Raw genomic sequence first — 27272 nt, 5'->3', positions numbered from 1 at the left:
TTTTTTTCAGATGCCTGAAATATCTTCGAAGTTAATACAATCTTAAGAGATTTTCACATTTTTCTACATTGTAAAATACACAGTAAAATACCCCACCTGTGAATTTTTAAGCAATTGTGTCTAAAAAATTAAGGCTGACTGATTATTTATTCTGACTCTCTCTTTCCAATGTGTATGCTGATACTCTTTTTTTGTAAAGTTTGCATGGTGTAGTGTGATAACAAGTTTGCAGTATGCTTTAAACGTAATAAATGTGGCAGTCATATGTTATGATTATGTTGTTGAGCAAAACGCACAAGTATCAAACTGAATTTTTTTTTTTTTTATCAAGGGAACCAGGACGATGCTAACTTCGGGGTTATACTACACAATTTATAATTCATGCAGCTCTCTATTCCCATCAGCCTCAGTTGTAATTTGTTAAGTGTTGATTTGCAACTGAAGAAATGCTAACACATTGGACTGATGGTAGAACATGAACATAAGCATTATATATGCTTAATGACAGTATGTTAGCATGCTGACCTTAGCATTTAGCTCAAAACAATACAGCCTCACATATGTAAACTCTTAGTCATGCTTGTGTAGAAGCAGAGCTGTGTGACAGTTGATTTTTCATGGTCTCCTTATGTAATTGTATGGAGATAAAATTCTCCTATCAAGACGGTGTGATTTACAGCTACAGCATGTGATCTTATCATGTGATTTTCAATGCTTCACTAATGGAATATCAAGATATGGCCACCCATAAAATCTCAGAAAATGGATCTTGAATGAACCATTTTCCATGCATTTCAACACTGATTCAAAGCTGATTGTGTTTTCCTCTTTCACCCAGGATAATATGATTTACAGAAGCAAATAAATCAATCATATTTGGTGTGGTAAATTAACCATTAACATATCTTCACTCTGGGTGCGGAATGTGTGTTATTTACCTCCACGTCTGTTCCTTCTGTCAGATGAGGAATGGCAACATCCACTACATCTCGGATGCTGGCGTCGGGGGGAAGGTGGAGCGGACTGTGGGAGATGTAGTGCTATCAGACGGCCAGTGGCACACACTCCAGTTGGTGAAGAACGGCTCAGCCACGGTGCTCCAGGTCGACGGCAGCCACCCCAGGGTCATCCAGCACACCACCCAGGACTTTGGAGGTCTCAGTGTTTTGACTTTTTCTCTTGGAGGGATCCCATCCGGACCTGCTCAGCAGAAAACTGCAGCAGGTGAGACTCAACATTATGTTTTAAATGAAGTTTGGTCGGGGAGGAATCATGTCATTCTGTCTATAACTGAGTGCTAAAAAGCCTATTTTCTGTGCCGGTAAGTTACATACTTGCATGCTTGTCTACCCTTTCAAGATAACATTTCAGATGAAAACACGCAACCTTTATAATATTTTGACAATGACCAAAAAAAGTAAGTCTAAAGCCTTCTCCAAAACAGACTTTGACAGTCAGACCCTTGTTGCATGAACAGAATATTTACATCTAACTTTGTGGATGTACATGTGTAATTACATGCTGTCTCAAACATACATGCTTTCAAAAACTGGCCAGGAAACTCACCCTCACTTTGGCCAATGTAAATTGCTAATATAGCTGTGTTTTTACATGTTATGGCAACCACCACTACACACTATAAACATGTGCACATGCGCATAAACTATACATGCACTCATGAGCTTGTGAGCCTTAATAACAGGAGTCCAGTTTTTTTTCCCCCCCAAATGAATTACCAGTCTGCTGTGCAAACTGCTGACCTTACTGGTGGCCGTCCAACTAGACTCCGTGAAACTGGCCTGAAATCTGTTTCTATTTGACACTGCCGAGATTTACCTGCTATGAATTTACTGTAGTTGAATAAATGTTTCTTTATCAGCATATCATTTATGGACTGAAAAACTAATATTGATTTAATTTGACTTTGTCTTGGAGCATCCGCCCCTGAGAACTTTTCGTGTTTTCGTCTCATTTTCATGAACTCTCATCTTAGTTTAGACTTAAATCACAGATCAGATGACCTTGAGCATGACTAAAAAACAGTTTGGAAAAGGTGAAAGAGAGGCTTTCCAGAGGGAGGTAATGCAACACAGTGCATTTCTGAATTTCAGGGGAGGGGAAAACTAACTTCATACTATGGACTAATATGGTAAAAAATAGCAATTTGAATGATTTGTTGACCTAGACAAGCATATTATTTGCACGCATATCTGTGGCAGGCTGCCTGTCTGCTTTTGCCTCAATGTGTATCTGAACAGTTGTGTTCTGCTGTTTACTTTTCAAGCGCTAATGAAAAGACACAAATGGATTTAATCTGTGCTGGGATATATTTAATAAAAAACTATTTACATCCGTGAGGCAGTGCTCTTAGGCAACACACACAGTAAAAGATTGAATTAGACTCAGAGACATTCATCCAACCCAGATGTATGACTTGAAGCTATAACAGCTCTGACGATGGATTCTCTGATAGAAAATATTTCATATTTCTTTAAAATTGACCAGTGATTGATTCAGCCCATATTTAAAATATGAGTATTTTGAAGAGTTGCTCTCCAGGGGGAAATTTCAGTTGTTTTTGGGGTTTCTTTTGTGCCAAGCTTGAATCAATTATCCCTTAAAACAAAATTCCTTTAGCTCAGATTATGACTCCCAGTTCCTGTTATTTACAAGTAAGCAATACAGCATCCGACATTTTGAAAAGCTGGTGGCAATCTGAAATTATTCTCCTTCAGGCCAATGGTGTGTCCTCGTTAGCAGCTGAAGGATGTTTTCCATTATCTGAACCAGTTTTCTCTCTCATTCTTTTGCAGGTTTTGATGGCTGCTTGGCCTATGTGAAATACAATGGGGACAACCTGCCCTTTACTGGCGATCACAGCCTCGTCACCTTAACCAAGACCAGTTCTTCTGTCAAGATCGGCTGCAGGGGCCCCAACCTGTGTGAGAGCAGCCCATGCTGGGACGGCTTGATGTGCGTCAACCAGTGGTACACTTACCAGTGTGTCCCGCCTGGTGACTGTGCCTCTAATCCCTGCCAGAACCATGGCAGCTGTGTGCCCGATCCCCACTCGGGTTTCGCCTGTGTGTGCTCGGAGTTCTACACAGGCAAGACTTGTGAGACCTTAGTGGCCTGTCTGGGTGTCCAGTGCCCCGAGGGTACCATCTGCAAGACAGCCAACAATGGAGCATTTGTCTGCAGCCCAAGCCCTACAGCAGAAACGATGGTCCTTCCCATTTGGGCAGTTCCTGCTATTGTTGGCAGCTGTGCCACTGTCCTTGCCTTGGTGGTGCTCAGCCTGATCCTGTGCAACCACTGCAAGGGCCGCAACAAGACCAAAGTGTCAAAAGAACCCAAGGAGAAGAAACCCAAGGAGAAGAAGAAGAAGAAAAAGAAAAAGGGTAGTGAGAATGTAGCATTCGATGACCCAGATAACATCCCGCCATATGGAGATGACATGACGGTACGGAAACAGCCAGAAGGGAACCCCAAACCAGACATCATCGAGAGGGAGAACCCGTATCTGATCTATGATGAAACAGACATTCCCCACAACAATGAGACCATCCCCAGTGCTCCATGTGCCCCCTGTAATGGCCCAGAGGCAGACATCGAACACTACGACATAGACAATGCCAGCAGTATCGCCCCTTCAGATGCAGACATAATCCAACACTACAAGCAGTTCCGCAGCCACACACCCAAGTTCTCCATCCAGAGACACAGCCCGCTGGGCTTCGCCAGACAGTCTCCCTTACCTCTAGGAGCAACAAGCTACACCTACCAGCCTCAGTACACCCAAGCACTGAGGTCCACCCCACTTAGCCACTCCCACTCAGCATGCCCCACCCCGAACCCCCTCTCCAGGCACTCCCCAGCCCCGTTCACCAAGCCCTCCTCCTTTTACCGAAACACTCCAACCAGAGAACTCAACTTGGCTCGCCGTGAGGGCAGCCCGCTGGACCTGCACAACGACATGTGCCAGCCCCCACCCATGTTCAACTACGCCACCCGGCTGGGGAGGCGCAGCAAGAGTCCACAGACCATGGCCAGCCACGGCCACACCTCCAGGCCTGGCAGTCGGCTCAAGCAGCCAATTGAGCAGATTCCCCTGGAGACGGGTCCACCTGTGGGGTTGTCTATCGAGGAAGTGGAGCGGCTAAACACTCCACGCCCCCGCAACCCCAGCATCTGCAGCGCTGACCACGGGCGCTCCAGCTCTGAAGAGGACTGCCGCAGGCCGCTGTCAAGGGTCCGCAACCCCGCTGACGGCATCCCTGCCCCAGAGTCCTCTTCAGAAAGTGACTCACATGACTCCTTCACCTGCTCAGAGATGGAGTATGACCGGGAGAAGCCGGTGTCTTACAGCTCCAGAGTCCCCAAGCTCTCGCAAGTCAATGAGTCAGATGCTGATGACGAGGACTACGGTGGGAGGCTCAAGCAGAGGCGATACTCGAGCCGGAGGGCAGAGGGAGGGCCTGGCATTGCCCAGATGCCACCTACTGACCAGCACTACACCCTGCCCCACAAAATGGGCCAGCAAGCTGGAGGCTTCAATTGGGACAATCTTTTGAACTGGGGCCCTGGTTTTGGACATTATGTAGATGTGTTCAAGGACTTAGCCTTGCTGCCAGAGAATGCTGCAGCAAAAGACATTGAGATGAACAGTGGGGATGGCTCTGTGACCATTCTGAATGAAGGAGAAGCTGAGCAATATGTATGAGACTATTTATTATAATGTTGTAGAATATAGTGATGTTCTCCATTTAAAAAAAAGAAAAGAAAATGAAGACTGTATATTTCAAGAGAACATTGGACTACATGTTTTTTTTGTTGTTGTTGCATTATTCAAAACTATAAGACGACTTTCAATGCAGTAAGGCAGAAAATGGAACCTGTGACATGACAGTTTTTGTCATTTGCCACCTTGGAATAGTTTACCAGTCTTTTCTAGTTCTGAACTGTACAATCATGCATTCATCTCCCTGAGGCCTCATTACAGTGTATCCATTGACACAGACTGGCTCAAAAAAGTGAAAAAAAAAATCCATGTCTGAATTCCATTTAGTCGCTGCAAAGCTCCATTCACGTTATCTTAATCAAACATTTCTGTTTTTTATTACCAATATTGCCTCTCCTTCCCCAAAAACTTCTACAACTTCACAGCTGAGAGATAAGAGGGTAGATAATATTAACACTCACAGGAAGAGAATTCCAGCAGGTCGTGGAGCAAAAGAAAACTCCTGGTTCCTGTCGTTTCAGGGGTCAATTTTCAATTTACTTAAAAGGAAGCATGTGTGTTTCATCTTGCTGCACCTGTAGGGGACAGGACACAGCCCTCGGTGTTAAACCAAGTACACCGTTTTGCTCGCACGTTATGGCCCCGCCAATGTTATGATCCCTTGCTCTCAGTGTCTGTCTTTGCCCCCGGTGTGTTTTCTCACAGACGACTGGCTAAATGCTCCAAGAGTGAGGATTTATCAAGTCCCCTGCCTTACAGACATTTGAGGATTTCAGCACAGGGGAGGACTTTTCCTCTTCTGTTTTTCTGCCCTAAGTTTAGGAGGAGAGGAGGTTTTTGAGGGGATGTTGTTGTTTGTCACAAAATGTTCTGACCTGCCAAGTGTTTTTCAGGCAACAACTCTGATGATGATGTTGATGATGTATGGATCCTATAAACATGACCCCAACTAAAACACTATGAACTTGTGTACATTTTTTTAATTCATGAGTAATCATGGAGTCATTTGTTGTTGATGTCTTTGTCCGTTATTTTGACATGTATGGTTTCTACATTTTTGTACTGTTTATTAACTTAAATTACTTAAGCTGTGTTTTTATGGATATTTTCATATGCTGAAATGTATGTTCTTACTTTCGGGGAAAGTAAGATTGAAGACTTATTTTTTACATTTGTTACATATGTAACATCAGTATTTTCCACTTTTGATAAAACTATAACATGCTGTATGCTTTGTACCTGTAAAAAGCCAATAACAGAATAAAAAAAGTATTTATTTAAAAGTCGCTTTTGAAACGTTTTCTTCTTTCCTAAAGTGTTGAGCAACTGATTTATTTATGTTTGCATGTGAGCATCAGCAGTTTTTAAAAATGAGCTCCTCCAAACTGAGATTACCTCCCATCTCAAATCATCTGGGTGGTAAGTTATTCTATATTCAAGGCTTGCTCTGTGCAGTCTTTAAATAATACTCAACAAAACATTTAAAAAGGCATTTCAGGACCCGAATGAAACTGAGCCACCTCGCACACAGCCAAGCAAAACACCAAGCGGACTCTGCGACGCAGGGCCCTATATTGCTTTCAACAATTATTTACATCTGGCTTATTGAGCAGAACAACTTTTTTTTTTGTCATAGCTCAGTGATTCGGCATGCAACATGCTTATCTTCTCCATCATTGAGGGGAGAGGGAGGCCACAAGAGAAAACACAGGGAGCCGTGAACCTGGTGAAGAGTGACAGCACAAATCTGGGTAAACTACTATGGCCTTTCTGGGTCCATGCAGAGAGCTCTGTTGACCAAAGCGTCTTTGGACAGGCTGTACCACACTGATCCCTGAGCTAATAACAACACTTGCAATGATAATGAGAACGTGGGAGGGTAAATAGGAGATGAATTCAAATAAACCTTGCTGTGTCTCCTCATGGCAGGGTCTGAAAGATATCAGGCGGGGGCAGCTTCAGGAGCAAACCCCCCACCTCCTCCTCCCTATAGGTGAGCAGAAGAGGCTTGTATACACAAAGGGCACATTGTTCTACAGTATTCCAGGACGTAAAACACTCATGAGGACTGACATGAATCTGTCTTCCTGATTTTCTTGGGGGCAGGATGGGGTGGGGGGGGGATCTTTTTTTTTCCACAAGTGCTGTTTTTGGATGTTGTCCAGATGGCTGCTGGACTTCAGCGAATGGCAGAGGAGCTTATGATGTGTTTAAGGATTAATTGCAGTATGTATCCTAAGTGTGAACATCATATGTTATATTTTAGGACGTGGCTCTTACATAAATACAACATGTGTTATGCCTGTCGGCTCAAATGGGTATATGCGTGCTGTTTCAGTGAGCAATAAGCTATTTGTGTTAGCAGTGACACAAGAAACATTCACAGCCACACATGATTACAGTCATTTGTTGGAGAGCCACGCTGCAAAGTAATCATGTGTGCTTCGTAAAATCATGACGATGCAGACTTCGGAGTGATTCAGTTATAATGTGTTTTGCAGATCCGCACACTATTCATCCCGAACAAAGGTGTGAAAAGAGGCACCGCTCGATTTTTCGCGTGGAGCTCCTACAGAGTACCGGCTCCCAGCGCCCCAGCCTTCCTTCGAATCCACAAACATCATCAAAACATAATTCCCATTAGGATGATTTCCATGTTGACTCAAGAGTTTCCCCAGTATTTAAGAGAGGATGTGGCACTGAGCTCCGATTGACTTCCTTGAGAGTTCCTCCCTAAAAAAAGTCCTCCTAAAAGCCTGTTTATAAAGATTGATTATTCTGAGCCTCAGAGTCCTCATACAGCTGCAGCGCCTCCCGCAGTTTGGTTTAAATGACTCCTAATTAAAAACACATTCAGTCCTGGAAGAAAGAACATGTTTCACTCTTATTACTCACTTGATTTGAATGTGAATGTGTGTAATGCAGGCAGTGAACTTTGTATTAACCTCACAGAGGATCTCGCGCTGTAATTCTAACGGTAACACTTGCACTCGCATTCACATGTTCGATACAGTAACTGTGTGGTTTTAGTAGGTCCTTGGATGGCCTGGTGTGCTCGGGATCTGAGAGGCTGGCCATTAAGTCCCAATTCCCTTTTTTTGAATCTAGTAGAGGACTTCTGTTGCATGTCATGTCTTCTATCCTCCCTCCCCTGTGGTCCCCTCTTTGGTTAGCTGAGTTAGTTAGTCAGGCTTTGTTGTCCCCATGGGGAAATTCTCTTTCACAAAGCTGCACCTCAGCTTTGTACACGTCATCCCACAGAAATGACAGACGAGAGTACACGAAGAACAAGCATGACATCACACAACAACGGCGGCAACAGGAAAACAAGACTCGTTCCCTAAACGAGTCGTCCTGTTTAGGGCTGCTCTGGCTGCGGGTATCAGACTTTTGCCAAAACGAGACTCTCTGCACCTCAGGGACTTGTACAGTGAGGCTGCAATTGAGTATGCGTGTGATGTCCCGTGCCTGTTGTATTTGCAATGCACGTGATGGGTTTACAATTGAGCTCTGAGAAGCTGGGTGTGGGGAAAAGATGAAGAAGTAGTTTAGGGACAAAGACTATTCAGTTAGGTTTAGCAAAAAACATTCTTTGGGTTGAAATTACTTATTCAGGGAATCAGGGAATGCAACATACGTTAAGGGACATAAGTCCAGTACCAAGTACCCTTTTCCACCCTGGGGACCAATAAAGTATTTCTGATTGTGATGTAGCAGTTACTAAAGCATCAGACTTAGAGGCGTATGGCCACTAACCAGGCTGCTGTACTTGAGTCACCAGAACAAGCCATTAAGAAGTCCTTATTTGATGTTTAACTGACTTAAAAGCAGTGTGTCAGAACTATTCTTCCTCTGAAGCTTCATTTGACTTGAAAACTCAGCCAGTGTGTCTTGAAAATAACACCGAAAGTAATCAGGAATCCTCCCGCTTTTGAAAACTGCAGCACCCACTTTAAAGCATCAAAACAAGATGACCTACTTCACCTTCTCAGTACAGCTGCAGTATTCACACCTCTCGCCCCGTACAATGCATGTCTACATCCTCAGCTCCCAGCAGCCCACTCAGTACGTCTCCCTCTCATAGCAGAGTTCTCTGCAGCCTGATGGACAAATCACTAGGTCATCATCTGAGGCCTACATGTGAAACAACATTAGCGCTCCATAAATTATCACCCCATCTTAACTCCGCTCTCCATTTCACATCTGCATCAAAGCTGCAAGTCTCTCCTTTCGATAAGTGTTCTTCAATGCTGTGTGTACTGCGGCCAGCCGATGCCTTTCAACACACATGAAAGCTTCAGAGAGTTGTTGGGAAATGAAAGAGAAAGATAGATAGATAGTGTGTGTGTGTGTGTGTGTGTGTGTGTGTGTGTGTGTGTGTGTGTGTGTGTGTGTGAGGAAGGCGATGGCTGCCGCATCTTTGGAAAAGCGCCTTTCTTCCTCTTCGGTTCTGAAAACTCTGCGGTTTCTACCCCGGCGTGGATGGGGCTTGGATTAAGCCACACGCTTGAGAACATTTATAGAAGTGTATGATGGATGCTAAGCAGACAGCGTCGCCATCATGAGACCCCTGGCTCGAGTGTCACTGCGCTGTCAGGGAGTCGCTCCGTCAGGCTCTACAGAGGCAACGCATCTGTTTCTGATTCCATGTGTGACATCGTGCTGCTTCAGCGATTTCTCAGCTTTGTTTTGTTTTCTAATTCAGGGAGATGCTGCTGATTTAAGTGCTGGTTAACTCACTGTATGTTTGGCAGAACTGTCACTCTGCTGGGAACGAGAGGATTCTCCCAGCTGGTCCCACTGGTTTCTTTGGCTTTGACGAAGCAGATGTTGGTATCGTTTGCATCGACTGGGGTTAAAATGAAACGCAGTGGGATGAACTGAACGGTAAACGCTGGCTGTTTACCCTGTAGGTGGGTCATACCAGCCAGAATAAACCTTGAGTTTTGATGGAATCCAATTTTATGTCATTTTGCTGCAGGAAAACTTTAAGCTGCGCTGACAATATTTTTATATCAACAACAGGAGAAATTGCTTTAGGAAACAAGAAAGGGGGCGCCATAGTGAAAAAAAAAAAAAAAAAAACCACTTAGGTGTGAATTATCACCAAAGTGTTTACTTCCTCTGGTTTGTTTCAGTCTCGTGGTTCTCGTCAACCCTGTTTACATCCAATATCAGCAGATTTAGAAGCTAAATCCTAGACAGCTCAAGTGCTTCCCTCAGGGTTTTGTTGAGACACCAAGCTAAAGGGGAGTGAAAACTGAATTCACTGAACCCTTTGACGAGAAAAACATCACAACAATTTCCTCCATGTCTGCTGAATGTGTAAATATGCAATTGTTCGCTAACATGTTCCAAATTTCAACTTTATAAGGTGACAATGGATCGATATCGTGCTTATATTGTGTATATTGTGGCCCCACCTGGCTGTAAAATGATTAATGATGCTTTAAACCCATTTATTTTTTAAAGATCCTGTTCATTCTTGCCATGTCATGTATATAGTAATCAAATGGTTTAACTTTAAAATCATCTCAAACAGATGAAAATGAGCAACCAATAAATAAATAAATGAATAAAAAAACTAACCAATCAATTTTAGAAAGTCCAAGTTGCTGCAGTTGAGAAAAGAGTGACAGACGTGAAGAAGCTGTATTCACACTGTGTGAGAAAAATGGGATTAAGAAGACGTCTTTAACGTTTCAAAGCTAAACTGAGAGCGCGCCTATCGACACACCTGCTCCACATTTGTCATCAGCCCGGCTTTAAACCCCCAAGCCGGCTCTCCGCTCTCTGGGCTCTCTCAGCCACTGCCATGTGAGTCTGTGTTCAAGTTTCTTTGCTAGGATCCTACATCCTCGCACACCTTGAGTTCTTTTAATCTAATGTGAGTGCCTAGAAATACCTTGAAAAGAAACACTGGACTCCTGAGTCAGAATCAGAATCTGCTTCACTCGGGTCCCACAGTTGATCGGGCTCATAAGGGGCACCAAGTGCATTTTCTGCCCTGATGGAATGCAAATACTCACTCACACACAATTCTCAGGTGCTTGTATTGCATTCACACCCTGTTACTTTATACCTCTATGTCACTATATTTCAGATACTGTACCTTTAAGGCAGCTGTATTCATTTAAGTGTATTGACTTTAGAGATTAAAATTTTATATTAAAATATGCTATATGATAAGCCTATTGAACAAAATACTTGACTTGAGCACACAGAAAAAAAAAAAAAAAAAAAACCTTACCCTTGAAATATTTTACATAGTTTGATTGGGATGCTGTGGCCCAGGAGGTGAAGCAGGTCGGGGTGTGAATGGCTGAGCGCTGAATTCTCATGGTACACTTGGTTAGGAGGCGCTGCATCATTCTTGTGGCAAGTGTTTAAAGTGGTTTAAGAGGATGGTACCAGAAAAGTGTGATATAAGTGTGACTTTATTCACCATCAAAGTAAGAGCATGAAGAGTTGAACTTCTCTCCCCGCTCATTAATCTTCTCATAACACCCCATGAGACTGACCCCTAGACTGCTAATCACTGGGCTACATTGTTGTTCTGCGGCTTTTACTTAAAGCAAAAATCTCGCCAAAATGCAACCTAGGGCCTTTTTGCAAATGTGTCTGAGAGAAAATTTAATTTAAAAGCATAATTACGACAAAAGCGCCACTTTAAGATTGACCTATTTTCATTTTTGGAAATGGAGTGCTTGGGGCAAATACTATGTTGGCATCAAAATCGCAATTTCCAAAACACTAAGAAGGCTCAACACAACATGAAACTTTGCTCATAGTATCACCAGGGTCTCTACACATGATCACGAGCATTGAGAACATTGTTTCTGTACACAGAGTTTACTAAAAAGAAGGTTTTTGAACAACTCACTCTACCGGTTATTGTTTCCGCTCGCCACCATCTTGCCAATCAAGAAGTGTCGATCTCCGGATACGATGTAACAGGGAGGAAAGTAAAGGTGGAAAGCTCCTGGCAGCACTCTTCTTTGACCCCTTCCCAGGCGCTCACCTCTCAGACCCCACTCCAGAACAATGCAGTAGGCCACTAACCAAGTGGAACTAAGCTTTAGGCGCATTGCACTCCCATTCAAAATGAGTTTGACCTGAAAGCGAAAATATGGTCAATCTTAAAAGTGGGACTCGGGTACATTCACAAAGAGACCCTTGGTTGCATTTTGGCGAGAGTTTTGCTTTAAGAGTAACATCTGTGGTCATCTTCCAGCATTGATTTTTTGTGGCAAATCTTCACTGTGAGTCCAGACTTTAGGAGGCCAAACTCAGTTAAACACAATTTGTACTTGTTAAGCATTATGTTCATTTACATGGTGTGGTTTTACATAACACACACAAAAAAATGTCCCTGTGAATACCATTCAGGACCTTCCAGAATAAGATGGATCACATGGATAAGATTTCAGTATTGGTTCGTTTAATTTAATTTCAGTATGTTTTATTGCTCTGGCATGTATCGTTTCATCTATTCTCTGTCTGTTGTGAAATGTACTATGTAAATAAGAGTTATTATTACAAGATCCATGACCAGGATTTGAAGTACTTGCAGGCTGAACAAGAACTGTGTGCACTTCAGCCTCATCAGAGCAGGTATGCACTGTCCAGTCCTCAAGTCTGGAGGAGGCTGGACATTTGGACTCGGTACTCATCGTGGCTTTAAACTCTGTGGCTGCAGGTCTTTAATCATACTCATGTTCAGTTGAACCACAATGCCATCCGACCGTCCACGAGAGGGGTCTGCTACGAATCAGTCATGAACTGCGGCTTGCACATAAAAACACACGGCATAAATGATGGTCAACAAGAAAATCACACAGGCGGGGCCAAAACCTCAAGACCAGAATATAACATACAACACACACGCACACACACACACACACACACACACACACACTGACAGAAGTCTCCATGTGGCTGTTTTTTTGTGTGGGTGGACTGGCTATCTAAATGTTTACTGTTCTTTCACCCACTGCTTTGTTCTAACAGCAACTTTGAAGCCTCAGCTGCTGCAGTTTAATGCAGAAATTAAAGGTTGGTACCATTTATTTTACGATGTATAAAACTTAATTTAAATGCTATGAGTGGAGCAGTTATGTGCAAAGCTTTAAGTTGCATGATTATGTTTTACAAACCTGATTACAGTGGTGATATTGTAATTATAATGAGTCCTGATTGTTTTACAATATAGATTAAAGTCACAGTAATATGGTATAGTTATACAGCAACCCAAAATACAGTATTTCATTTTATGTAAATTTACATTATGATATTGTAATGAATATGTTTAGTTGTGGTGTGTGTGTGTGTGTATATATACAAACTTACCGTAAATATATAGTATGTTACAGCATGTACTGTGTTTTAATGTTAACCCAACTATATTGCTTGTTGGTATGTGTACCTGTTGGATCGTATGTAGACCTGTTAGCTTTTTGTTAGCCTGTCTGCAGCATATAAACCTGTAAGCATGTGTACCTTGTTGGACCACTTGTAGGCCTGTTGTTAGCATGTTAGCCTGTTGTTGGCCTGTTTGCAGCATTTTAGACTATTATGCATGTGGACCTCGTTGGACCACTCGTAGACGTATAAGCCTGCTGTTGGCATCTAAACCTGTTTTGTGGCTTCTTAGCATGTGTACTTCGCTATGTCCTTGTAATGCACCTTTTGTGTGTTTTTTTTTACAGCTGCATCAGAATGCTACTTAAATTCAAATTCACAACAGCTTACTGTAATATTCTAAATAATCCCCCATCATACATTGCACAAGCATAATTACAGCAGGTTAATGTCAGACTAAACTGAGAAAACCTGGTGTTTGTTAGCAGTGTGTGATCCCCCACCATCAACTGTAATTCCCTAAATTAAAGGTGAGTTGTGTACTTCTACTTTTTGAATAAGGCACATTTCCTGTGGATTTTTTGTGGATTCGCTCAGACTCGTGTGCCACAGACTGGGTCAGGACAGTAGCATTTCTTTTATTGTGCTGAGTTGGGGAGAAGATTACTGAGAGCTGAAAACAATGCCGGCCCTGCTGCCAAGGCCTTACTTCAGCAAAACAAACAGCCGTGATGAACTGAGGGAGGTTGTTGCTCAGTCCAAACCACAATCAGAAAGCAGCAGCAGCAGCAGGAGAGGGGAAAAAAGGTCTATTTTTTTCATGCACATGTGTGGCAGCATAGCCAAATAATACTTTACATCATACTTACATTAAAACAGTTCATCTGTAGAGTCACACAGGGTGAATAGGAATTTGTTGTTGTTTTTCATATATTCATAGTTTTATTTTCAAGTGTATTTGCTTGATTTGTTTGTATGAGGTTGTTGTTGTTGTTGTTGTTGTTGTTGTTAATTGATTTATTTTTTTACTTGACTATTTACTCAATATGTCAGGCCTTGTATATTTCAGTTATATGCTGTTCTGGCCAGGATGAAGTGAAACTGAGAGGATCAGAGCGCAGCAGCAGCGAACGGGGATTCAGCTCCTTGTAAAAGATACCCAGTGGAGTTTTCACTGTAAACAAACAACTCTCAATGTTTCTCAAACCTTCAGGTTGAAGAATGAAGTTTAATGAGTTTCCTAACTAAAAAAAAAACATCTGCAAAACAACTTTTTCACAATTTTGGATGTTTTGAACCCTGCATCATTCCAACTGGCTTGCAATGTCGTCTGGTCCAGCAAAGGTACTGCAGAGGCAAACGTCTTATCACTGGCAGCTGCCAATGATTTATCCACTTTATATTGTTGCTTTTTGTTTTATGTCTTGAGACCAATAAACAGCTTTGAAAAAATAATCGGCTGCCCAGAAAACATTTTTCCGAGAAGCAGAATTTTCATGGCAAATAGCAAAAAAGGTCAACTGTTGAATACCCAACAGTAAAACTTTTGTTGGTGTGGTTTATAACTTCTGGGTATTCACCAGTTGGAATACATGACTTTGGTTTACCATCACAAATCAAAACACAGGGAAGGTGAATCCTTTAAACAATTAATTCAATTCAAGCTCAATTATTTATTGTGTTGTGATGTTTTTAGCCCTAGTAGTGGCAAGTCTTTAGCACTGACAAGTTTTGTTTGTCATGTGGGCCCCAACTCTGGTAGAGGCAAAAGTGTTTTAACATTTGGATGCATTTCCATGAAATGTGGTACATACATAAAATAAAATTTGACATAAATACATGCTTTGGCTTTACATTTGGTTTATGATGAAAGACAAATTAATGACATTCCCAAAAAGATACAACACTGCACTTTGCAGCATCCAAACTTTTGCTAATTAGCGCTAAACGTTTGCTTTGCTGACTGAGATGTTGGCTATGGTAAACATTAGACCTAAATCATCACCAATATTTACCTTTTTCATTGTGAGAACGATGTTAGCGTTTACCTCATTATCATGGAAGTTGGAAGTTGATAGTTCAGAGTCAGTAGTCCTGACTCTCAATTTAAATGTGCCTTCAAAGGCATTTTATGTTGAGAAGTGGAGGGTACATAAGGGCTCAGATGAAAAAGTCTTTTTAGCACTTGCGATTTTATGAGTGAACCATACAAGTTTAAAGTAATGTTTACAGAAGGGGGAAATGCATAAAGTCATGTTAACATTTCTTGATGCAAGCTATTTTTGGTCAAGTTAACAAATCCTTCTCTTAAAAAGTGAATAGGACAAAATCTGCTTTTTCAAAAAAGGAGTGGGGACATGTCCTCCCCAGTGTGAATGGCGCCTATGGTTCCAGTGCATCAGGGAAAAACTTTTGAAAACTTTTAAACAGACAAGAGGATCAGGCTAGTACTATCAGGCACATACCGTATGAAGATAGCAACCACAAAGTTGTCACTGCACATTTCATAACACAAACACTGCATAAAGGAAAAAATGATGAAAAGGTAATTGTGCATACTGTTCACTGTGTTGATGTCAGTGAACTCAAGCTGCATGGACCCTGTCCGAGTTTCCAACTTGAAATCTCGTCTTGATTGACCATTCCGTTTGGTTTTTCCGTGTCAGACCTTTTTTTTTTCTTGGTTCTAAGCACAATGGATTATAGCATGAATCACTGAGGGGTTTTATATGCAACCAGAGCAGAGTACTAACTGTATTTTTAGTGATCGTGTACAAATAATATAAGGATACACTACACAAAACCTGGTGATTGAGAATCCCCGCATAAGGTATAAGGTCATAAGATGAATCCATTAGGGACGGAATCACGTTAGAGCAAAATTCTGCTTCTTACTTTTCTGACTTTCCTTCAAATTTTGCGTCTTTCTTGTGAACGGCTGTGTAACTTTATCCTAGCAGACCTCCAAACATCTTCAGTTGAAACAGTCTCCTGGACATCCAATTTTTTTTTTTTTTTCCAACATGATGTCTAAACATAAAAAAGTGGAGCTATGGCTGTGCATCATCGCAGAGTGTCCCAGATTTAACAGGAAACCTCCGAAAACCATGAAGATAATCACCACAAGATGCTAACCTGCAACTTTTTCGACTGCTTCGTACATTCTCGTCTGCGACTCTCTGGTTCAAACTGAGACGCACGGTGCAAAAACAAACAAGCGGTCCAAACAAACGGCTGAACTCTTCCTCTGGAAAACCAGACGGAGCTGCACAATGCGTAATTGTCGAGCAGACTTTGTCTTTTTCCAGTTACTTTACAACCCGAGCTCCACATCCCGCACTAATGTAACGCTGATGTCTTCTCTCAGCGACGGCATATTATGAAACACAGAAACAGCTGCTCTGCTATATGTAATTACCACATACTTCTACGCAGCCTGCCTGTTGTGATGTTTATGAAACCCTGGTGTGTTTTCTGCCTGCATGCTGGTGTGAGAGTGTGAACGCGTGTGAAGCATGTAGACACACACACACACACACACACACAGATGCATGCAGGTGTATGAACATAATGTAAACAGCTCTCACACTGTCCACTAAAACAGCTGTAACTTCTCCTTTCAAGCCCTCTAGTTGCTTCCCGTGTGCTCGTTTCCAGGCTGTAACCCTGGATGGTTATTAGTTCTGATGCCTGTAGGAAATGGCAAAGGCTAAATGTCACAATCCACAACACCAGCGTGGATAATCTGTTTCCTAAATTTCAAATTGGCAGCGCTGGGTGATTTGGGAGTTGGCAGCTTTTCCGTTGGAGCTGCGCCCGTTATTATGCTACACAGCCATACAGATTGAATGTATCTGCCCCACAGAGCCGGACTGGAAAGAAAACACAGCAACATGTGAAAGGACGACTCATTAAAACCATTAGCACAATATGGGCTTCTCACTGGCACATGACAGCCATTTAGCCTGAATCCCATAACAGATCCGCATTTCTGCTAACACCTGGTGGGATTCTGTAGTTGAATAGTTTGCTACTGGCTCCGCTTCGCCCGTCTTTCACCTTCCTGACAGCTTCGCATGTCTACGAAGTGGGAAACAATAGTCGCGTACAGACGCATGGCACTTTTTAGGTATGGAGGAATGTGCATGCACTTGGCAGCTGACAGGAGCGCGTTAATTTTCACGGGGGAAAAAAAAAGGAAAGCGAGAACGTCCATTGCCTCATTGTCCATACTCTGCTCACTGGCTACTTCAGTCGCCCGGGTTCCTTTGGATTTTCCCATGCCCTGCTATCTTTTCTCAAGTCTTAATCTTTTCATTCTGTCAGGCCCGCTCTCGGCAGCCTCCGCGCTATTTCCAAAGGTCTGGGCTTCATGCTAATTGTCTCTCAATAGCACGGTTACCTCCCACCTACATAATGCACCTTGTTTCCTCCGCTCAGTCAGGGCTGCACCATTTTGGCTCATTCAAATTCAGGAGGGAGGCGGAGGACTGTAAAAGCAATGCCTGAGGCTACGGGCGTGCAAAGCAAGCACCAAAAGGAGGAGGACAAAAAAATGATTCGCTTCTCCATTTTTTGGCGGAAAACTTCTGTGGGTGGGCTGACCGGTGGGACGTTTTGAGGGATGAGTTGCATGTGATTGCTGTTGTGTTAGACAAAATGTAATTTCTGAGCTCCGACTTCTCCGCGCCAACGCTCGTCACGCAGTTCGGCTTCGGAGAGAGCTTCACGTTCAACTCCAGCGCTTCTTCTACATCTGCCAGCACTTTCTCCTATAGCTGTCGGATGCAGGGAAAAGGCAAAGGGAGGTAAAGGTTATAACAATCATCTTCGCGACGTGAATGCCGAGCCCCTCTTGCAAGTTAAACGGGAGCGCTGTCCTGAAAGGCACACATAAATTGTGCTAATTGTGTCCATGTAGACCCCAAATTGGCTGTTTTTCTTTCGCTGGGAGAGATCTCAACCGGTCAGGACTAAGACGACAGCCATGCACCATTAACATCTATTCAAGTGCACATGCTTTGATCTTTGCCGAGAGAGCGAAAGAGAGGGAGAGCAATGGGGGGAACACAGGGGGAGGAATATAAGCAGAAAAAACATCATCAACAATTCAAATGAGCCCAATTATTGGACCATAAATAAAAAGCCTAATTAGCATAAATTGCTTCCACATTGTTGCTATTTTTACATCATTTCTTCTCCCGTATTTTGTGGATTCCGTCGTCGCATTGTGTGTGCAAGCTCCTGCAGCAGAGTGCAAAGTGAGTTATGATGGCGATGCTTAATTTCCCAGTGAAATTGCTTCGCTAATTAAAACTGCTGGATAAATATTTGCTCCTTGCGCAGGATCCACATGTGTTTTTATTTGGAAATACAGAAAGAAAAAAGGCATTTAATGTTATCTCAGAAATAAACAAGCTGATCAGCTGATATCAGCGCAGCATCATTTTGATCTATATCGCAAAACCGCCAACACAGCGTCTGTGATATTTCAAACTAATGGCTTTGGTTTGCCTCCTTTGTCACGATCATCAGCGTCCGCACTTATTGAGCTGCGAAGTATTTCTTGCTTGTAGTTGCCAATTTAAATTTGGCCCGATTGATTTTGCCTTTTTCTAAAACGGGGAGCAGAGAATGGAAAAGTACAGAAACACCACAACCAGAATTAGATCCACACGACTGTCTGAAAGGTCTCTGTGATGGTGCTTATGAAGGGCGGCCTGTCTACATGGTCTGGTTTGGGTTATGAAGTCACTTTGGAATACAGAAACAAGACGGCGGGGATCAGGTCGGATCACGGTTCTTTCCCAGCGTCTCCTGAAACATTGTTTTTGATCAGACGGACCAGGATCTCCTGAAATGGAAACAATATCTCACCACTCCTAAATGTTAACCCTTAATCAACACTAACGGCATCCATCCATCTAGGAATTCAGTCCGGTGCCTTCTGGGAATTGAATCAGCGCTGATTGGTTATAGTTTCATCTGTCTGACCAGTGGACCGGGATTATAATGAGCTTTAAAGATGTCATTCCCACCAACTTTCCTTCTTTCTTCCTTCAGGGTGAAAGAGCTCAACACCCAGTGATGCTCAGCCGTCCGCTCCCACACACTCTCAATGCGTCGGGCCTGAGCTCCGGCCAGCCGTTTGACTTTGAGACATCTTTTTGTTCTCTTGTGGTTTTTCCTTTAGTTTTTATTACATGCTCTGATTCATCTAAATCCAAATTATAATTGCCAGTTTGACGCGCGGAAGGTTACAATAATAAGCCATAACTCCTCTCCAGTTTGAATGTTTTCCTTGGTCACTGCTGATGTCATTCGGCCATTAAAATGCCAAAAAATGACTTAATTGTAATTTCCATCCAAGTTGCGGAGGGAAAGAACACTGATTTCCAATAAGTGTCCCTATAGATTAGTGTAAGGGGTTGTTTTGGGGCGGTGTCGCTTGTCTTTCTGGCAGAGGTGGACAATAAAAAGAAGAAATATGATGACATTTTTCATATTTTAACTTTTCTCATATTTTATTCAGAATCCCCTTCATGGTGAACTGTAAAATCTGCTCATCTAATAACTGTAAAACTTCTGTCTGGCTTCACTTCTGTGTCGAAGCCACATTCTCATTTTCATTCACCGATTTTGCACTTTTGCAGGATTTGTGATTGGATTTTGATGATCACAGTCATCTAAACAGGCAATAAATAAAAAGTTTATTGCATTTAAAAAGATAGATTTTTCAAGCCTTTAATTAAAATAATGAAAATAAAAGTTATTAGAAAAGTGCTTTTGTTTCCTGGACTAAAGGCAGGGCTCAAGGACAAGCAGTATAGAGACACAACCTGTGAACATTATCAAACTAAAATGGAAGGACCCCCTGTTTGTCCAATTGATAATAATAGCTGGTTTATTGAAAATGGATTTGAGAGGGGCCGTCTACTAACTGTTACAAAAGGCATGCAAGCACAAGCAAACACTTGCTGATGTGCCATTTTGTTTGCCAAACTCAGTTCTGCCAGACTCCAGTGATTCAGGCCTAACTTTTGGAAACAATGCTTTTGCTCCATGAAGTAGCCTGGTCCCAAGTAGCTAGCTATTAGTTAAAGACACTGCGGCCATTTTCCTCCAATATCACGCTCAGTGTTGGAAACTCAAAAGTCAAACTGGTGTTTTTAAGTCAGTACAGTACAGTACAGAAGTACAGAATCTGGGATACTTCCATCACTTTCATGCTAACATTACAATTTCATACATTTTACACAACACAACATAAAAAGGTGAAGATTAATTCTAAAATATCGATGAGTTATCAAATATGCTGCTATAACTTTAAACATGGCCGGATTTCCCTCCAGATGTTCACTGCCCATCATTTTTTCAATGGACCATCAATCAGTAAGCAGCGAAATGCTAACAATTGTTCAGATTCCCTACATTTATAGGACTCCCTAAAGGAAAACAGCAGCATAACAATATCCCAGGGCTTGAGCTTCCCGCCCTGAACATGAGATTAAAGTGGCCATCACGTTAACATGGTCTATGCTTTCATCGAGGTGATAAAATATACGTACGAGCATTTGCACTTTAAATGCACCCGAGGATGTGCAGTGTCAAGTCTGACGTTTTAATAGACGAGAAAGCTGGATGTCATTTCTTTGGAGACGGGGGTTGATGACACTGTGAGAGAACCCTTGTGGGAACCCTCCTTCTTCACAGTGTGTGATGAAAACAGATGGCAGGGAGTCGTCTTTGTCAGCCTGCTGGTGCTGAAGTCAGCTCTGCGAGAGTTTGTGGGAAGGTCAATTGCGTCTGCGTCTAGGACAGTGAATCCAGACCACCTCTCCATGTTGATCAATCAAAGGAAACCAAACAGCGCATCTCCTCTCTCATCAGCCACCATGAAATCAAGCACAAAGGGGAAAAAGATTCTCCTCTGTCAACGAGCGCTGACGTCCAAGCCTGCTTTTAAAAAAGCCCCTATCGTGGCTGACCTGCCACTGAACCTCTTCGCTCTGTCTCGTAGCCACTGCCAATGTAAGCAGATGCCTCTTCGGGGTTCGCTTTCAGTCTCTTATTTATGCATGGGATGATAATGCTATCCTGCATGTGATACTTCAAGAGAGTGAAGAGTCAATAACTAATGGAATTTGTGCTAAACAAGCACTCCTCTTCCCTCTTAGTGTACCACCCAGGTTTTCGGCTGATATGCTCACCTCCGCTGAGCAGCGACTCCGAGCCCACACAGTTTGCCACAACAGCTTTAGCCCAATTACAGCAGGTCCTGCTGGATTTACCCTTTATATCTCCAGCTGGGAAAGCTCACTCCTCTAAACTCCAAAAGCGGGGAAGGTTTTGGAAAGATCTATAAAATGACATCCAGAATAAAAAGCCTCCTTCACTGCCTCTCCCTCTCCTCCTCCGTGGCTCCATAATACAAGGTTTTACAGTTTGAAAGAAGGTATCAGTCTCCTGTAAGTCTACTGAACCTCTCATCCGCTAAAGTTCGGCAGGCCATAAATCAAGAGATGTACTTAAGCACTAATGTTGTAATCAAAGCCACAGTTTGAGAGTCAGTGCATCATGCAGATCTACTGTAAACAAAATCAGGATACAGTATTTGATACAGAGAGTGAAGCAGAGGTCAACATGTGAAATATTTGATGAGCACTGAGATGTTTTCTTACCAACCTGTCATGATTCAGTGTATTTTGAGATTATGCCCTCATGTTTCACTTCTTGCCTCGCCTCTTCCTCCTGTGTGTTTTTCCCTCCCAGTGTTTTTCCGTTTGTTCACTCATCTGTCCTTTTCCCTCCTCACTCCACCTGATCCTGATCCCCTGGTTAGTCAGTAGTCTTTGTTCTCCCTGAAATCCTTGTCAGTTCATTCTGTCCTCCCCCTGTTCCTGCCTGAGTCCCTGCCAGTGTTCCTGCCAGTGTTCCTGTCTGGGTTCCCAGCGCTTCTTTGGGTTCCCAGTTGCTTGAAATTCCAATTATAACATAAAACTCGATAGACTTGCTAGTGAAGCATGTTTATAGGCAAGTGACACCAAAAAAAAAAAAAAAGTGACCTCTGTTTACAGTAACCACCTACTGTGGATGATTTGCTCGACCTTTGGGCCATTAAATAACCCAACTCTACCCCATGCTGAAACTGTTGGAAAATTGTCACATTATCTTTGACTTCGGACAGTCCTGACACAAGAAGGTGTGCTACAACAGTCGGTTTCAAAACACTTTTGGAAATGGTCACACAGATTTGCCTGAATACTACAAAACTAAAGGTAAATTCCAGCTCCAGTTCTTATGATGGGCAGTTATTAACATCTAAAAACTAGACCCAGCACATAGTTTCTTCTGCAGAAGCTGAACATATGACCAGCAAAAGGCAGTGATAGATTTTAAATGACCTGCAGCCATAGTAATGACATGATTGTATCCGGCTCCACAAAATTTATATCAAATAGTCTTATAAGTGCTCTGAGAGTAGAGTGTAAGAGGGAGAATCTGAGAGTTCAGCAGGTCAGCTGAGGAGGCTTTGCCTGAATATTTCCAGAAGATTAAATTCAGTGGTGAGAGTCTTGTGAAGACCCTCCAAACGCTGCACCTGGTTCGTATTCCGCCCTTCCAATCTGCTTTCTTTGGACACTGCATCTTCCTCTTATTTGATTTCAGCTCTTTGAGATATAAAATACACGCTGATACTTAAAAACCGTCTTCGGGGGATGGTGAGGTGAGGTGGAGAGACTGCCTCCTGAGCCATTTGGAAAATAGATTTATTGGGATTTGGCAGCAGGGTGTGGACAGTCAAAGGAGTTCTGAATAAGACCGAAAGCCATACAGTCTATATAGCAACAATTATGGGATCTATTAATACCCACCACTTGAACAAGTCAATCTTGGATGGTGTTCAGGTATTTTTAAGAGACGGTTCAAAGGAGTTATGGCACTAGAGTTTCCTCACATGGTTCCTGTCTTTGCTGCACACTGACAGCAAACACATTATCTGATCAGATGGATGGTTTAGATGCGGAAACCCACATGAACCTGAATTTCCATCTGTCCCGCAGTCAGGATGGTCTACATTTAGGTTTTTACGACTCTGCGAACGGAGGTGGCTCGAGGTTATTAGATAGCAGTAAATTCCTGCGCTTCATGCCATTATCTTGAGTAAGGGCATATATAATGGTTCGTGATAGGTTTACTGGTCCTCCAAATCTTCCCTGGCTTTAAGTATGGAAAGCTACTTCTGCTGGCAAAAACAAAATAATTCATCAGAGACATGAAGATATTCAGGTAATCAAAGTTGGAGACAAAAGATGCCGGTGTCAGCATTACAGCAGGACAAGGAGCTGAATCTTTAGACATAATCTTCAATGATCCAAAAAGAATTTTGCTTAGCACGCATGACCTTTATTCAATGGGAAGACTGACTGCACCATTTCCATCCTGGACCCCGTTTCACCTTTTTTCCATCAAACCAACTTTTGTAAACGCCACTGTCTATAAAAGGCAGGAATAACAGTGGTTCCCATGGTTCGAGTGGTCATTAGCCATAACCCCGCTTTCATGTCACAGCCAGTCTCAGGGGTCTCCTGCCTCTATAGGTAATGCCAGGGACACAAAGAAAGCATTAAAAAATGCAGAGTTTGGTCAGCTGAGACCATCTATAGCAGTCATTGTTATATCGTCTGGTCGTTTGGGAAAATCTGTGCAGCAGAAGAAAATGTTTTGTATATATGAAACTGAAACCTTTGCGCAAATTGAGTTTTTACTACGTCTACCTCTTCAGCCAAGTGCACCTGGAGAACACATAGACAAAACTCTTTAAAAACTCCCAACACCTCATCTGCTCCAGCAGAACCACACACTGTAATGCTGACTTTACAAACGTGAGGTTGAAATGATGAGGAATTTTACTTGAGAGTCAAGTGAGTCTGAAAATTTTAGGTGACCACAAGTAAACTTACAAATCAAAATAAAATTTAAGGCGATGTATTGCAGTTTGATCCACTGATATCAGACATAGATTAGGTGAAATTAGGTGATCGACCTTGTTGTATCTCACCACACCAAAAGAATTACAAAATATAATATCTGACCTTTGTTCGCAATGTACCACACTACATTGTCAAATTTAAAACATTTATTAACAACATAATGTAACTATAACTTATATCTTCAGTCAGTTGGAAACTAATAGCTACTGGCTTAGCTAGTAGCTAAGTTAGAGGAGGTTGACTCGCAGCACTTCAACACGTGTATGTTTTTTCTGCTTGGCAAGCTGACCGGATGTGACATGGGGGTGTGGCAGCATCGACAATGCAATTTGTTAATTCTAAGTTCGAGATTGTGACTTAATTTCGGTTGATTTCGATTTAAAATTGAAATTGTGACACCCTTAGTCATAATCTACTTTGTCTGCGATCGTTCAAAAGCTACAATTCTCTGGCCACAATGCACCAATCACAGTAGTTTTCTGTAATGACGAAACCAGTGTCACACGAGGGGTGACAGGTCAGCTGTAACATTACTGAGGTTGACCCAGTGTTAGCAGCAGAAGGACGGTTAGCTCACCACACAGAGCCTCTTGCTGAATCACTGGAAACTGATTTAGGGACCTACGCCGACAAGACCCAGTTGCTATGGACGCTCCTAGCATCACAAGTCAGCAGAGGAGCAAGCGGAGACGTTGCTACCGAGCACCGAGACGCCGCTGTCCAGTGGGGCTAACAGCTGGGCTAGAGGCAAAGCCACGGAGAACGCCGCTTCCCCCCACCCTACTATCCAACATCTGAAATTTACATGATGTTTTTTTTTGTTTTTTTTTTGTTATCCTGCACTATCCTGATCCATTGAAACTAAATTTCATGTAAAGTGCAATTCGAATTACAATAAAAGAAAGTCAATAAATTGCTTGGCGTAAATATTTTTGCAGTTTTTTTCATTATCTTCCATGTCATGTGACCCAGCGACTCTAAACCAGCAGCAGATTGTATTAGTAAACAGGGCAAAAAGACACACCTATTTCTATCATATTTGAGTGCTTCCTCTATTTTATATGAATATTAATATGCAGAAGTTGTGATTTTGTTCTCATTATCTTCCATGTCATGTGACCCAGTGACTCCAAACCAGCATCAAATTGTGTTCCTGAGTGGGCCCAATAAGACTCGTTTTATTGTATTTAGTGCTTCCCCTATTTTATATGAATATTAATATGCACTTGGACAACTAACATCCTTTGATAAATCTGATAAATCGATAAATATTTTTTGTGCTCCCAGAAATGTGATTTGGAGATACATGCTTTCTCTTGAATATAATGGAAGTAAGTGTCACTGCGCTTGTGGTGTTCAAAGTGCAAGAAAAACAAATTAAATCTGAAGAGCCCAAATGAAAATCACCGTTTTTATTCCTACCAGACTATTCCCGCCAGTTATATCAAAGAAGGAAGCATGCATTTACTCATCAATGACAAGCTGCTGCTCTTTGGCTGAGCTGTGATATTTGCAAGCTTAGATAGCCGGCCTCTCATACATGAGTGCGTGCATGTTTTCCTCTGCACAGCGACACAGTCAGAGTGTCGTTTGGTGGAAAGAAAAAAAAAAAACAAGAGGGACCACCTGTGGCTCCGTCAGGGGACAAAGTGTGTCATCTGCTGACCACAGAGTCCCCAAATCCTCCTCTCCACATGTCTGCAAGATGGCAACCCCCTGACAGGGAGCAGCAGAAACAAGGAAGACGGCATTTTGGTTCATTTCAAAATCCACAGCCAAACAGGAAAAATGTGTCCCTGAATGAACACTGCAATGTGCTTTTTATTTTTGCTGTAATGTTTTGATGTGTAACCTATCCTTATAATAAGCACCAGCGAGTTGTTTACACTCTCAGTGTGGGTAGCTAGAGCCGTCTGTGTTTGTTTGTTGAGATTATGTAAAAACTGTACTTTGTGGGGCATCCCATTTCCTTAATGTAGTCTTTGTTATTCTATTAATCTACAGCCTACTTAATTATTGTATTAATTAATGTTATTGGTATTATTCACTGTATGCTTAATACAGACAAATGCCTGAATGAGTATATTGTTTATTAATTTCACAATATTTTGGGAAAGTTGTTTAACTTAGCTTTCCTCTGTCGCTGCAGGCTCACTGTCTGACTGAGGACTACCTGGCAGAAAACTTGAATTACAGTAGCTGCTCCACCCACACATGACAGACTATCTGTACCTGCAACATAAATCAAACACACTTGCGCAGCTGTTTAAAGTGTCAGTGCCCTGCTGCCTGGTGTACATGTTGATCTCTGCTGTGTTGCACTTGAAATGCAAAATATTCACTTTCTAAATCTATTCACGTAATTGTTATGTTCCAGGTGACTTGTCTGACTGGTGCAACTTAAATCTTCTTATGCTTTTTTTAACATTTGTTTTGTGCTTTGCTTCATTTGACCCCTTAAACAGGATTTTGATGGCTATCTACTCCTTAAGTGCATTCCTTTATACATGTATTGCACTTGTTGGTGTGGATTCTGATGGTTTTAGCTTAAGAAAACAAAACTGCAACCCGTTCTTTGCATTGCATCATTCTATAGCTTTGTGATGTTTTGCCGCATTAGCAATTCTCACCGGTGTTCCGAAATGGATCTGAAAAGGCCTAAAAAAAGGGGGCTGTAAAGCTAGGTGTAACTTTTTTTTTTTTTTTTTTTCCCTTTTTAAGCCACTGACACTGGCTCTGCATTTATCCATCCATCCCAACATGTCAGTGCCCATTCTAAGAGGAAATGAATCCTGCCAAGCCACAAAAACTGCTCAGGAACAGAATCTCCTCTCTCCCACAGGAAACGCTGCTCCTGAAATGCCTCGTCAGTAGTCCTGCCTTTATTTCTGTGACTTTGTGACATCACACTATGTTACCATGTCACATATTTGACCAAATTTATGGCTAGTTCGGCCTGAAGAATTGATTTGACCCCGCCTCTCTCTTGTTGTAAGTGCCGCTGGGGCGGGCCTGTGTATGAGCTGACCAATCAGAGCAGACTGGGGTGGGGGGACCTTAAAGAGACAGGTGCTAACAGAGGGTTTCAGGCAGAAGGGGAAAATCTGCAGCACTGAACATGATGAGGAAACCGATGTGTTTTTTGAGCACTCAAGCATGCACACCTATTCAAGTAG

At 42.4% G+C, this 27272-nt stretch overlaps 1 protein-coding gene across 1 annotated transcript in view; it reads left to right on the top strand.

Annotated features, from left to right (window-relative positions):
• LOC119007587 (protocadherin Fat 4) overlaps nucleotides 1-6025 on the top strand; it is a 117094-nt gene extending 111069 nt beyond the window's left edge. The window contains exons 16-17 of the mRNA XM_037077358.1: nucleotides 963-1224; nucleotides 2814-6025. Coding sequence (XP_036933253.1) covers nucleotides 963-1224; nucleotides 2814-4723 — 2172 coding nt within the window. The 3' untranslated portion in view covers nucleotides 4724-6025. The remainder of the gene's footprint in view (nucleotides 1-962; nucleotides 1225-2813) is intronic.
• The last annotated feature ends 21247 nt before the right edge of the window (nucleotides 6026-27272 follow it).

This window comes from Acanthopagrus latus, chromosome 18, assembly GCF_904848185.1.
Source record: "Acanthopagrus latus isolate v.2019 chromosome 18, fAcaLat1.1, whole genome shotgun sequence".
In the NCBI taxonomy this organism is placed as follows: domain Eukaryota; kingdom Metazoa; phylum Chordata; class Actinopteri; order Spariformes; family Sparidae; genus Acanthopagrus; species Acanthopagrus latus.
Note: the sequence above shows the minus strand (reverse complement) of the source record. Positions and strands in the feature narration are given on the sequence as shown.